This window comes from Pelecanus crispus, chromosome 7, assembly GCF_030463565.1.
Source record: "Pelecanus crispus isolate bPelCri1 chromosome 7, bPelCri1.pri, whole genome shotgun sequence".
Classification (NCBI taxonomy): domain Eukaryota; kingdom Metazoa; phylum Chordata; class Aves; order Pelecaniformes; family Pelecanidae; genus Pelecanus; species Pelecanus crispus.
Window position 1 is genome coordinate 11,490,030 of NC_134649.1, and position 13,471 is coordinate 11,503,500.

Sequence of the window (13,471 nt, forward strand, 5' to 3'; positions counted from 1 at the left end):
TGTTGCTAGAAGCCCTCAATAAAGGACGTGAAAAGCAGTGTCTGTTATATCTCATCTAATGGAAGTTTCCCTCACGCATTTCTTTCATGTAAGTCCCATTTCTTCTTCAGACTTGCATTTTAAACTGATAGGAATTTCTAATCCCTGCTTGCAAAAGATGTTCCTATAACACAGCATCAGTGACACCATTTTGTCAGTAATCCGCATAGCAGAGCAGCGAAGCTCTCGTGCTCTTCATGCGATGGCAGTAGCTTCAAAAAAAGCAGCTTCTAAAGTGAGGGGTGGCTTTGTGCAGAGAAGAAAAGGCTTTCTCTTGGATGCCAGAAACAAGTGAGGGTGCTGACCTGTGCACTACTGACGCTAAATACTGCCAGGGTAATCTGGGACTTGCTCTTCCATTTTACCGGTGCCTGCACTTGCAGCTCTCACTGCGTGCGGAGCGCCAGACCAGCTTTCTAGCATGAGCAGAGATCTCTAACTCGGGCCTGACAGGGTCTTCAATATTTATTTATTTTTTAATTTATTTCCCAAGCCCAAGTGCTGTCAAACCAGAATCCACTTAACACTGAATGAGATTTTTATACAATTATACTACCCTTCTTCTCCTGCTGCATTTTTTTAAACCTGCTCTTACTATGTTGCAAGTGAGCATAGGTCCCAAAAGGCTTCAGGAGAGTATAGATGATTTCAAACTTGCTTTATGAAATGAAGCCTGATTATATACCCGGAATCAGAATGAACTTGTCCCATTAGCCTGTGCTTTTCTTTAGCTGTGAAGGCTGCAAGTGGGTTGCAAAGAAACATTCAGTAACTTTTGAAGCATAATCGAAGCCACATCTATATCTGGCAAAAAAGATGTCAGCAGTCGTGAATTTCAGGCAACAGATGTTGAGACTTCTTTTTCGGTGATTAGTAGTTAGATGTTTTTCAGTGGCCAGTTTAATGGTTAATCTCTTGTAATGAGGAATCATTTGTATTAAAAATCTGATGTTCCTATTCCCACAGTCATGCTGGTAAAACCACAGAAAACTTTGATCAGAATTTTCAACTCTATTTAAAAAAAAATGAAGGCAGTGTTGCTGAAAATGGATTTGGAAAGATCCATTTGTGAGGGAGACGAGTGACTAGAAAGATGATAGCGTAAGATTTTTTTTTTTTAAATATCTGCCTTATGTTTCTGGAAAATGAAACTAAATAATAGACCTGAATGAAAGGATTGCACTTAAAAAAATTTCCACTTTAATTTCCATCTACACTTCCAATCCTTTAATTATGATTTTGAAGCTTTACATGTGCAATATAGAAAGTTATTCCTTTGTTCTGTAGAATGAAATTGTGTGTACATTCCACTTGTTGGGAAAATAAAGCTCATTAAAAGACTTGATATAATTACAGTACCTTAGAATAGGCATATTAAGGATAGTAGGATTAACAGGCAAAAGACGAGCATATTAACATCATAAAGTTTTGCTAAGTTTCCCTTCATTAAACTGATACAAGTTAATTTGGGAGATAATCAAAGTGCATCTTTTACAAGTGCCTTTTTAAGTTGAACAATGAATGAAGATTTAAAATTGTGACTCTGATTATTTTTGAAGTTAATTTTGCCATGTTATATGTTCTCTGTGACTCTATTGATGCAAATGCTGCTAGAAAAGTTTTAGGAGACACAGCCTCTGCCAGACACAAATGAAAGGAAATGCTACGCACCTGAAAATCACACTTGTTTCTTCTCAGGGATTCTTACAAGTAATTTTTTAAGCCAGTGACAGATCCCTGATTTGAGGGTATACCTTTGGTATGTTAGCAGTATGCAAGCTAACTACATCTAAGACTGGTGTCCAGAAGCAGTAAGCTATTGACTTGAGAGGGGATCAACTCCATGTTTAGAACAGAAGGGGAACTCTTCTCCCTTTCTAATAAGTGCTTTCATATATGTAAAACTAAATGTCCTCCTTTCACTTTTTCTGTTTTTTGCATGTGCAATCTTCTACACATATACAGGAAGACAAAATAAATACATGTACCATATTGAAGAAAGATCTTACACAAAGCTATGAAATGCAAAATTTTGTGCGGTGTATCTGTCTTGTCTAAGTACACAAATTAAGAAGAAAAAATAGTTTTAAAGGTCAGTGGTTTGTGGAACGTGTCCAAAGGAAAAGGAATGAAAAAAACTTTGAAATCTCAATTAACTTATCATCATGACAGCTTTTTTCATTGTGCATATTTCTGTTACTTCTTGCAGAAAAAGGAAGTACTCTTTTGTAATTTTGTCTGGAGGGACTGCAAAAGATGCATTCATGGAATGCACTGTAGCTTACCGAACCTAGCTGGAAGGCGTTCAGTCTGTGCAAGTCACAGAAAATTATATATGTACAGAGGTAGAAGACTTGAACTGCATTATTGTTTGATATCTTGTGATAGAAATGAATCATCAGCCAACTACACCTTTTTCCAACCTTTCCATAAGAAATTTATGGCTTTTTATTGTTATATGAAAGTATTTTAGCATCTAAGTGAAAATATAGCCTCCATTAAAGTGAAGCAATTCACACTGTGTAGGGTATTGATGTGTATTTTACGACTTTATGGGGAGCACAGAGCTTTTCTCAAGAATCCAGTATTTTGCAATGGCTCCTTTAAAAGATTAAAGGCAAAGTGATTCAGAGATTTCAATAGCCCTGTTGCCACTTGTTCCGATCCTTCAAATAAAGATGAATCTCAGCATCAAGTCACTGCAGTTGGGAGATGTGCATGTACGCTAACTCCTTGATAAGCCAGTTACTGAGTTTTTAAAATCTCAGTCCAAATCCAGCCATGTAAAGCACTAGGCATCCTGCACACGCTTGCTTGTAGTCGACTGTTGTATGTAGTGTCCTCTTCTGCCCAAAATCAGTCAAATTCGTCAAGCCTAAAGAAATGCCCATTGCAAACCCCAGTGAAATTACCTTTCTCTTCTGTCCTTTTCATTTTAAACATTTCCTGCATCCATCTTTCTTAGCCTGATTGTCCAAAACTTTGCTGCTTTGTCTGTTTTCTGAAAAGTGCCAATGTGGGGATGCCTGCATTGAAAGGACATTACTTTTTTCTTCAAGTCTTGTCTTGCTTTTCTATGGGTATTAATAAGTAGTGGAAGTCCCCATTTTGCCTAAGACCCTGGGAGCAGGAGTAGCAGCCAGTTGTGGGCATAACTTTGTCTTACTTCATATTTGCCTCTCTGTACTTTAAAATGTAAAACATTTTGTTTTAAAAACAGAAAAATGCAGACATGTTACAACTGCATAATCTTAACTTTTTTTTTTCTTTATTCCAGTGCAGACTTTCTGCATATTAATTTCTTCACTTTCCCTCCCTTAATAAATATGCCATTTATGCAGGAACTGTTCTCAGTATCAGATCTAAGCAATACAGAATCCTACAAATGCTTTGCTCTGTAGCAATCCCTATGGAGCTTTAACTAGGACCTCAAAGTTGTCTGTCTGCCTTCTGCAGCAGATGGGCACATACAGAAGAAAGCATATATTCCAGGAAGCAAGTTTGTATTACTGTGTTGATTAGCAGTATCTGAATACTAATTTGATTTGCATTATAGATGACCTTGGTGAGAGTAAAGTATGCACAAATTGAACTGTGCAACTGGTTGCTATCTGTTGCGTGCTCTGTTTTGCCTATTATCTTTCAAGCATGTCCCTTACAAAATGTAAGACAAAAAGTCTTCGAGGAGTTGGAGTACTTTTTAGTGAGCTTTGTTACTGAGAAGCGTTAGTGAACTCGTGTATCTTTGACAGGACACATTCTATGTGGATACTGCTGAATGTAAGGGATGGCATCTATACAGAGCTAACACATTGCTCATTAGAACTTCCTGTATTGCAGCATGGCGTTCCAGCAAAACTTCGAGAGTGGGACTTTCATATGTATGTCTCTGTTTTCAAACCTTCCTGAAAAAATTGATCTTACATGAAGATCATAGCTTAGGTGAATGCACAAGAACACTTTGTTATTGTTATAAAGGTGCTTCTGCCTAAATAAATCCACAGAGGTGTTGCTACGTATGTCATTAAGTATTTTGCTTCCATAATATTCCAGTGTTGTAGCTGGTGACTGATTCTCTTTAAAGCAGAGGTAGTCTTGCATAACTCGGGTTTTGCCTGGATTACTTACATTGCACATTGATAGGTATGTGCTGGTATGTTAACTCTGTCTTCATATGGATTTTATGGGTATATTGTGTATGTATAATCTGCACACTCTAGATGGTGCTTATATATTACCTATCATCCATTCTATTGATTTCCAGGCTATCCGATGCACTCTCGTGAACTGTAGTTGTCAGTGTTTCAAACCTGGGAAAATAAATCAGCGACAATGTGACCAGTGCCGGCATGGATGGGTAGCACATGGTAATATTTGTTCTTACAATCTATATAAAATCTTTTAGGATCCTTCTCACTACAGCATGCTTTTTCTGTCACCCCTCACCCTCCCACACGCAATAGTAGTTACATTCAATTTTATCTATCTCTTGTGACTCAAGTTTATTTACATTTTGTGATTTTATTTTCAGCCCTGAGCAAACTACGGATTCCCAACCTATACCCATCAAGCCAGGTAGAAATAGTTCAATCCAATGTTGTCTTTGATATCAGTAGTCTCATGCTGTATGGAACCCAAGCCATTCCTGTGCGCCTTAAAATTCTGCTAGATCGACTTTTCAGTGTTCTGAAGCAGGAAGAGGTGATACAGATTCTCCATGCTCTGGATTGGACACTACAGGATTATATACGTGGATATGTGCTACAGGTATTTAGAGGGGCTTTTTTAATATGATAGCTAAGTAGTATTTCATAATGTTTTCTAGCTTAATCTTCTCAGTGGTTCACAATGCGTTAACAGTGTGGTTAACATCTGAAAGGCAGTAATAGACTTGTACAAGCTTAGCACCAGAAAAGAAAGGGTGGATTTTTGGTCATTGCTCTCTTTTTAGTCAGACTTAACTGAAATTTTCCTACTTTGCTCAAATCTATCAACAAAGTTAAGCCAAGATAAAAAAAAAAAAGTTACTGGGAACGTATCAAAGTAAAGGCTTCAGAATTTGCTCTAGTATTATTTAAACAGTGAGTTTACTTTTATACAGCAGAATAACACATTGACAAATAAACTTGCTATCATTTTAAACACCGGGGACAAAATTCATCTCTGGTGTAGTGCTACTGACCTTACTGGAGCTACATCAAGGATGAATTTGGCCCTGTGTGCTTACAGTGATGTTAGTCTTTGCTACTGTGGAAGTTACCTTTTATGTAAAGTAACATTATGATCTTACATTATGACACAAATCAATATTTAATGGTCTTGATAATCTTGCTTTTTAGTGTTAGGATTAAAAATATGGAATCAATTACCTTGAACCTCTACCACATGAAAAATTTATAATGTTACGTTCTTCATCATCTTAGAAACTCTTACATGCACTGTGAAGAATCTCAGTAGGCCATCAAATACATGTTCTGTGATAAAATATTTATTGTAGTTATTGGGAAAAGTTAGGCATAGCTAGAGTTTGAAAGAACTCCAACACTCTAGTGTAATTACAGCTGTGCTCTGTGAACACTGGCAATAGATCAATACAGGTTCATTTGTTCTCTGATCTTAGTTGCTTGGAAGATTATTAAACTTGCAATGAAAGGATACTTGACTTAAATGAGGAGCTAAATCTTGGTCTGATTGCTCCATCTCTGCTGTCTGTACTTACATGATACTAACTGTTGTTCAAATGACGTGTCTTAATTTTTGTGGAAAAATAGTTTATTGGAAAGTATTACTGTCAGTTCAGAAAGAAATAATATCACCAATGTGGTAAAATTTGGAAGAAAGTATCACAGAATTGGCATTAATCTCTCATTAAATGGAATGAATTTATCATTTCACTAGAGAAGAATTTTTAGTGCCTGAAAAAAATAGAGATTTGGGGGGAGGGTTTTTTGTTTGCCTTAAGTAACGTCTGACTCATTTAACTATTTTTTGGCTTTAGGATGCTTCAGGGAAGGTGCTGGATCACTGGAGCATAATGACCACTGAAGAAGAACTGGCTACTTTGCAGCAGTTTCTTCGTTTTGGAGAGACTAAGTCCATTGTAGAGTTAATGGCAATTCAAGAGAAAGAAGGGCAATCCATTATAATACCACCACCAACTGCCAATTTGGATATTAGGGCATTCATTGAGAGCTGCAATCAACACAGTCCTAATTTTTCTGCTTCCTTGGACAAAATGAGTCCCACCAACATTCATCCCTTTGAGAATATTGTAAATAACATGGCTTTCATGCTGCCGTTTCAGTTTTTCAGTCCAGTGCCTCCACCTTTGATAGGTTCACCACCAGAAAGACATTTGATTGAGCAAGGTCAAGACCATAGCAATGAAACCAAACACGATGTTCAGATACCGTTTTCTGAAAGCAGCTTCTTAACTTCTAGTTCTGCACCATTTCAAGTTGAAAATGAGAGGAGCATAAATGGTCCAGATGTCACCACTAAAACAGAAGATGATGCCCTTTTAAGTGATTCCAGTTCACATAATACAGCAGCAAAGCTTGAAATGACAGCACTATCTCCAGAAAACAAAATGAAATCTGCTGAAAAAAATGGCGCTGGGCCAAGGAAAGGGCGTGTTTTCTGCACTGCATGTGAAAAGACATTTTATGACAAAGGTACTTTGAAAATACATTACAATGCTGTTCATCTGAAGATAAAGCACAAATGCACAATTGAGGGCTGCAATATGGTATTTAGCTCTTTGCGTAGTCGAAATCGTCATAGTGCAAATCCTAACCCCAGACTCCATATGCCAATGAATAGAAATAACAGGGATAAAGATCTAAGAAATGGTTTGACCATTGCTGGACCTGGAGATAGTAAAAGGACAGAATTTACAATTTTAACTCCGGATAGAACTATTACCAGCTATGCCAGCTCTTGTACAGATTCAAAGGGTCAGGCTGGATTTCCTAGCATTGGACAGAATGGTGTCCTCTTTCCAAACCTGAAGACAGTACAGCCTGTTCTTCCTTTTTATCGTAGTCCAGTCACACCAGCTGAGCTTGCTAATACTCCAGGTACTCTTCCTTCTCTGCCTCTTGTTTCTTCCTCAATACCAGAGCAGCTTGTTTCAAATGAATTGCCATTTGACATGCTACCCAAGAAGAAATCTCGTAAGTCGAGTATGCCTATTAAGATAGAGAAAGAAGCTGTTGAGACACCTAATGAAAGTAGTGATGTTGCCAGTTCTGAAGATGATACACGTCTGCAAGTGGTAAGCGATGGAGAGCTTGAGACCTGTGAGCATAAGCTAGAGAAGCGGGTGACCGACAGGGTGGAAAAGCACCCCCATTCAGGTAATTCATGGAAATCTGTCTCTGGGGTAGAGGGCCCAAAGTATTTTGAATCTGTCTTTGCGCCAAATAACAAATACATCAAGGATATCTCTGAGAATGAATTGCATCACTGTGAGAAAGAGGTTAAACCAGAAGAAAACCAACCATTAAAAATAGTTTCCCATGAGATTATATATGAAGATCCAAAACACCACCACAATGATGTTATAAAACCAATGACTGAACCCCCCATGTATATTAAAGAGCAGTCAAAGCGCAGGATTCCTAAAAATGACTGCCCTGAATTGCAACACCACTTGCTGACCGGGGGGTTTTTCAGCACTTTGTCAAACAGGGGTGCTGCCATTCCTTGTTTTGAAGACTGTAAAGATATGGATCATGTCAGTCAACATGCACTAGGGATTCAGAAGGAAGAAAGCCGCTTTCATTGTGACATCTGTAAGAAGACTTTTAAAAACCCTTACAGTGTAAAAATGCATTTTAAAAATGTACATCTCAAAGAAATGCATATTTGCACAGTTGAGGGCTGTAATGCTGCTTTCCCTTCTCGTAGAAGTCGAGACAGGTAAGAAAATTATAAACAAAATTGTCTTTATTTTACCATCACAGTGGAGCCTAGTTTGAAATTAAAATGAGTGTTTGAGGAATGGAGCCTGCAAAGATTTTCTGTGTATCCTCGTATAACAGGTACGATAACGTATCAGAACATTCATGAAATGAAAATCCATTGAAAGAAACATTTCCTTTCCACTAGACCATGAGGTATTAAATAAAGCCTTGAAAATTTCATAGTATAAAGACTGCAATAGTTGAAAGAATACTTTAGAACGTAAAGGGAAAGCCACAAGGGTATGATTTCAGCAAATTTCCAGTAGATGCATGTGTGGACTTACATGTTTAATATGTACTTTCATGTGTATTTTAAGGTATAGAATCATAGAATGCTTTGGGTTGGAAGGGACCCTTAGAGGTCATCTAGCCCAACCCCCCTGCAGTGAGCAGGGACAGCTTTAACCAGATCAGGGTGCTCAGAGCCCCGTCCAACCTGACCTGGAATGTTGCCAGGGATGGGGCCTCCACTACCTCTCTGGGCAACCTGTTCCAGTGTTTGACCACCCTCATTGTAAAAAATTTCTTTCTTATGTCTAGTCTAAATCTGTTCTTCTTTAGTTTAAATCCATTATTCCTTGTCCTGTCACAACAGGCCATGCTAAAAAGATTGCCCTCATCCTTCCTATAGGCCCCCTTTAAGTACTGAAAGGGTATACAGTGTTCTTTAATGAAAAAGCAATGAGATCAATTCAGAAAATCTTCACTTGCCCTTGTCCTTGGTTTACTCAAGGATTTTGAACAGACTGTGGGAAAAAGCCCCTAAGAAAAGCAAGATTACTCTATGTCAGTACAAAATTTAACATTACACAGTGCTAGCTGAACTAACACTATCTGGTGTGTATCCACATTGGTAGTGCTTTTATGTGAGATTACATACCAATTCCTAAGCTATATCATGAGCTTGATTCAATTTACTGTTAGCTGCAGTATTGTGTTCTTGTAAAGCATTTTTTTTTTTCCAGCCTGTTAGGCACATAGGCTGAGAAACAAGAACTGAAGCTTTATTGTTGGCCATCAGTTATGTATCTGAATTGACAAGTGGTAGATAACAAACCTGTTAAAGTGTGACTAAGTGTTGTAAGCTTTCTAACTCTCCTGTAACAGTTACAGCAGCTTTTGGCTGCAGGAAGCATGCCTGGATAGTAGTTCAGAGTGACACAAGGCTTAGATTGTCTGTAATCTGCTAGGAGTACTGGAGCCAGCTGATGCAGTCCAGAGAGAGGATGAGCCAGCCTCTGAGGACTGGCCGCTGCATCTGAGATGCACAGATTCATCCGCTGCTGGCAGGGCTTCATACCCTGATCTGCTGCCTGCATCTTCCCAGATGTGAATTCCTCTCCACTGTAATTGTGATATGGGCCACAGGAAAGAAGGCCAGCAGTAAGATTTGCATTCACATGCCACAAATTCCTTCCCACACCAATATATTCAGTTAAGTTTTAACATAGGTGCTTTTGTAAGAATTTATTTAAAAAAAAAAAAAAAAAAGCCAACTCACAGGAAAGTTCACAAGCTTTGTGCAAAACTAGTTATTTGGAACAACTTTGCAGAAGTTTCTAGACTTTAACGTAGAGTGCTGTGACTGCAAGCGCAAAACATTTCTGTGCCCTTTTGAACAGTTCATGGTTTGGATTAAACCATGATGGCAAGGGGAAGAATGAGTGTTTTTCCGTGTCTTGCAATAAACTGAATCTACTAGCCAGAGCCTGGAAGTTCCCAGTGAGCTGATTGATAGTTTTCAATGAGGAGCAGTGATTTTGTATGTTTTGGTGGTTTTAAACTGAATCTAGAGATGCCTATTCAAAAACTACAAGTTGCATAAAATGCAATATTCCTTTCGTCAAGGAAATTCCTGTCAAGGAAAAGCTCTGTACTGATGTGTACAGCTGCATCCTGGCACATAGTTACAGTACTTGAGATCATCAATATTTTTTGCAGATGCTGGTGTCACTCCTTTCCTGCTTTGTGCACTGGGAAAGAATCTTGTTTCTTCCTCCCCTCAGTCCATTCTCTGATCTCAGTTCAGTATACAGTTTTTTAGTCTGTCCCCCAATTCTTTTAGGCCCAACACGAGATCTAGTAGAGCAGACAGCTATCCACAATCCAGGAGAGAATCTGAAACATTGATTTCTGTAGAGTTATTTCTGATACGTGCCAGTGCAAGCAAGTTCAGATACCCAGTCACATGTGTAAATCATCCATGTGCACTCCTAGTGTGGCAGTTGGTCAAATTAGAAGTATACAGTTCATGCATGCTACTAAATATTGATTTTTTTTCTTTGTTAATGATCATTATGGAACAGCTGTTAAGTGAGGCGAAACACTTTCTTGCTAAGCTTGTCTTTGTTCTTCTAGACATAGTTCAAACCTAAATCTTCATCATAAGCTTCTGACTAAAGATACACTGGAATTCAACAACCATTTCAATGCAACATACCTCTTGAAAGACATGGCTAAGGAGTTTTGTCAAGATGTCTCTTTAAAACAACATGTTGGACATACTTCTGTAATCTTCAAAGGAATGAACAGGACAGGCAGCTTTGTTTTTCCAATGAGCAAAATTAGAGAACCCTGTTCTGAGAGTTACGGATACGATCCATTGAATGATGGAGCTGTTCTGGATCTAAGCACTACTTCCAGCATTAAATCTGAGAGCAGTGCTCATTCTTCTTGGGATTCTGATGGAGGAAGTGAAATATGCACCATGCCCTTGGATGATAGTGATGAAAGCTGTGAAGGACCCGGCCTAATGCCCAATGATGAACTCTACCAAGACTGTACTTTAATTGAGAAAGCTCATCAAAACTTTACAAATTTACCTTCCAGTTTGCCAATAACTTGTCATATATGTCAAAAAACTTACAGTAATAAAGGAACTTTCAGGGCTCATTACAAAACTGTGCATCTCCGCCAGCTCCACAAATGTAAAGTCCCAGGTTGCAACACAATGTTTTCATCTGTTCGCAGTCGGAACAGGCACAGTCAAAACCCTAATCTGCACAAAAGTCTGGCTGGGTCACCAACTAGCCTACAGTAAGATCATGCTGATCTTAATTTATTTCTGCTAAGAATTAATCATTTCAATTAAGGAATGTGTTAATATTAGTTTTATTTAAACTCATTTGACTTCTAGCCCACTCAACAGCCACGGTCAAATTCTTTTCTCCTGCGTGTGCTCTCCGGCGGTTTCATTTAGCAAAGCTTGGTGCTGTAGTTTTTGTGCAATTGTTTGGTTTGATGTTAAATAGCTGAAGCTTCTGTAAGGAAAAGAAAGCATCTTAGAAATGGGGGAAATATGGAGACATTAACTAAGGTATTTCTGATACCTGTGAAGTATTACTTGCCAACAATAGAAGCTTCAAATGAGAGCCATCATGCCTTGTGTTTACATGTTAAATGAGCTGTTGTGTTACGTAAGAAATGAGTAATGATTGGGGTGAATTTCCTCTGGTTGGGTTGAGAGTTTGGGGGCTACCATTTCGTTCCTGAGACCATAGTCTGAAGCTGACTCGCAGTATTAGTTGAACGTGGTATTTGCAGTTTACTATATCGCAAAATCCAAAAGATAAAATAACAATTTGGGAAGACTTTGCATACAGTTCAAATCTTCTGAAAATTCTGCAGTCCTTACTATTTAAGTTGGCATTTCACTTCAATAAAGACTGCAGTATTTTGGCTTTCTTAAAATTTAATACCATTTGCTTTGCAAAAGGAGGGGCTACGTAACTTGGCAGGGTTGCCTAAATAAATCTGAGACATTCTATTAAATTGTAGTGATAGAAAGAATGAATAGGTTAAGCAAAACTTTCTAAATTGCAGCAAATGCATCCATAAAATAGGGGGAAAAAATAAACCCTTTAATTTAAAATGCACTTTTTGCGTTCCACTTTCAGGAAGAGAAAAGTTTTTGTTAAAAATAGGGAAAGAAAAAAAAAAAAGGAGAAAAAAAACCCAGCCAAATATCCAAACTGCTTAAGAGTTTGAAGGTGCAGTTCTAAGCCTTTGAGAGACAGAGATAAAATGGATGCAGTAGGTATCTTTCATGATTCACAGTTATTGTTTCTCTTACCGGTGGGGGAAAAAGACATGTTGATCTTTGTAACAATAGATGAATGCTTATTCTCATTCACAGCTTTTTTTTTTATGAGAACATTGTTCAATATCTGTTAAAATGCTTAATATCTTTGTACTTGTCCCTGTAATTAACAGTATTCTGCATTGTGTTCTAGGCACTTAAGAAGACTGGTCTTGCATTGTATTTAAAAAACACTTTAATATTTAATTTGTAGTCACATCATACAAATGCTGTGTGTGTACTTGTGGTGCATCTTCTTTGACTGAATCATTTCCAAAGAGAAAAAGAAAAAAGAAAGCAAGTCTTACAGTACCTTTTTTTTTTTTACTTTAATTCACCAGTTGAAATCTGATCAATTCTAGTATGCAAGCATGATATTGACAGCACAATCTGTACATATTATACCAAAGTGCTTACAGTATTTGTGGTTTCTAGGACTAGTCTAGTTTTCCAGTATAACTGGATGTTAGTACTTACTCATTTTTGTGACTGAATAAAAATAGATTGAATTTCTGGATTTCATATGTATGTAGAAAGAATAGTACAATGCTATCGCCATATGTCTTGATGTTTAACTTATTCTAAAAAATACTATGGTATTGTAACCATTTCATATTGTATAAAAGAAACAAAAGCGGACTGAATATTTCACTAATTCTTTTGAAAACTGGTTTGTGTGTGAGTATGGGTTATGCAAGGAAAAAACACAACACAGTTGTAAATGTTTGTGCTCACTAGAAATGGTTTCCATGCATTGTGTAAAGTAATCTTCTATTTTTTTAATTTACAGTAGGTTTATGTGATATTTAAAATAATCCATTTGTGCTTGAAGCTGTCAGGAAAAATTACTAGCCTGGGGAAAGTTGTGCCGTTGCTTTGAGTTTTTGTGTTTCGGGGAGGGGTTAGTGTTCTGGGGTTTTGGGGGGGGAGCTGGGTGGCGTTTGGTTTTTTTGTTTGGTGGGGTTTTGTTTTGTGGGGTTTTTTTGTTTTGTGGTTTTTTTTTTTCTTTTTTAAAATGGGAACTCATATCAGTGGAGATCAGGGCTTGAAAGCTAAGGGCACAAGCATAGGAGACACAATTGCTCCCAGCCTTTTGATAGTATGAATCAATGATTTGTTATCCAGCTATTTCAAGCTCTTTATATATATATATATATATATATATATATATATAAAAAACCCTATTTGTTTAATCATAAACGGTGTTTTTTTGAAACAAATTGTGATGTAAACTAATGTTGTAATGCCCATTAATTTAGCTTTCACTGTGTCCAAAAAGGAAACACATTTGTATACCCTAATAATTTTGTATGTGTTAATAAAAACAAATAATAATGCCTCTGGTTGATTCAGAAAAGTAGGCTTTTGTGACTGACAAAACTACCAT

At 37.5% G+C, this 13,471-nt stretch overlaps 1 protein-coding gene across 1 annotated transcript; it reads left to right on the forward strand.

The window, feature by feature from the left end:
* The first annotated feature begins 3,880 nt into the window (after positions 1-3,880).
* On the forward strand, positions 3,881-11,046 carry BNC1 (basonuclin zinc finger protein 1). The gene is made up of 5 exons (XM_075714155.1): positions 3,881-3,920; positions 4,260-4,406; positions 4,571-4,806; positions 6,038-7,962; positions 10,365-11,046. Exons 1-5 carry the CDS (start codon positions 3,881-3,883, stop codon positions 11,044-11,046), a joined length of 3,030 nt encoding a protein of 1,009 aa, XP_075570270.1.
* The last annotated feature ends 2,425 nt before the right edge of the window (positions 11,047-13,471 follow it).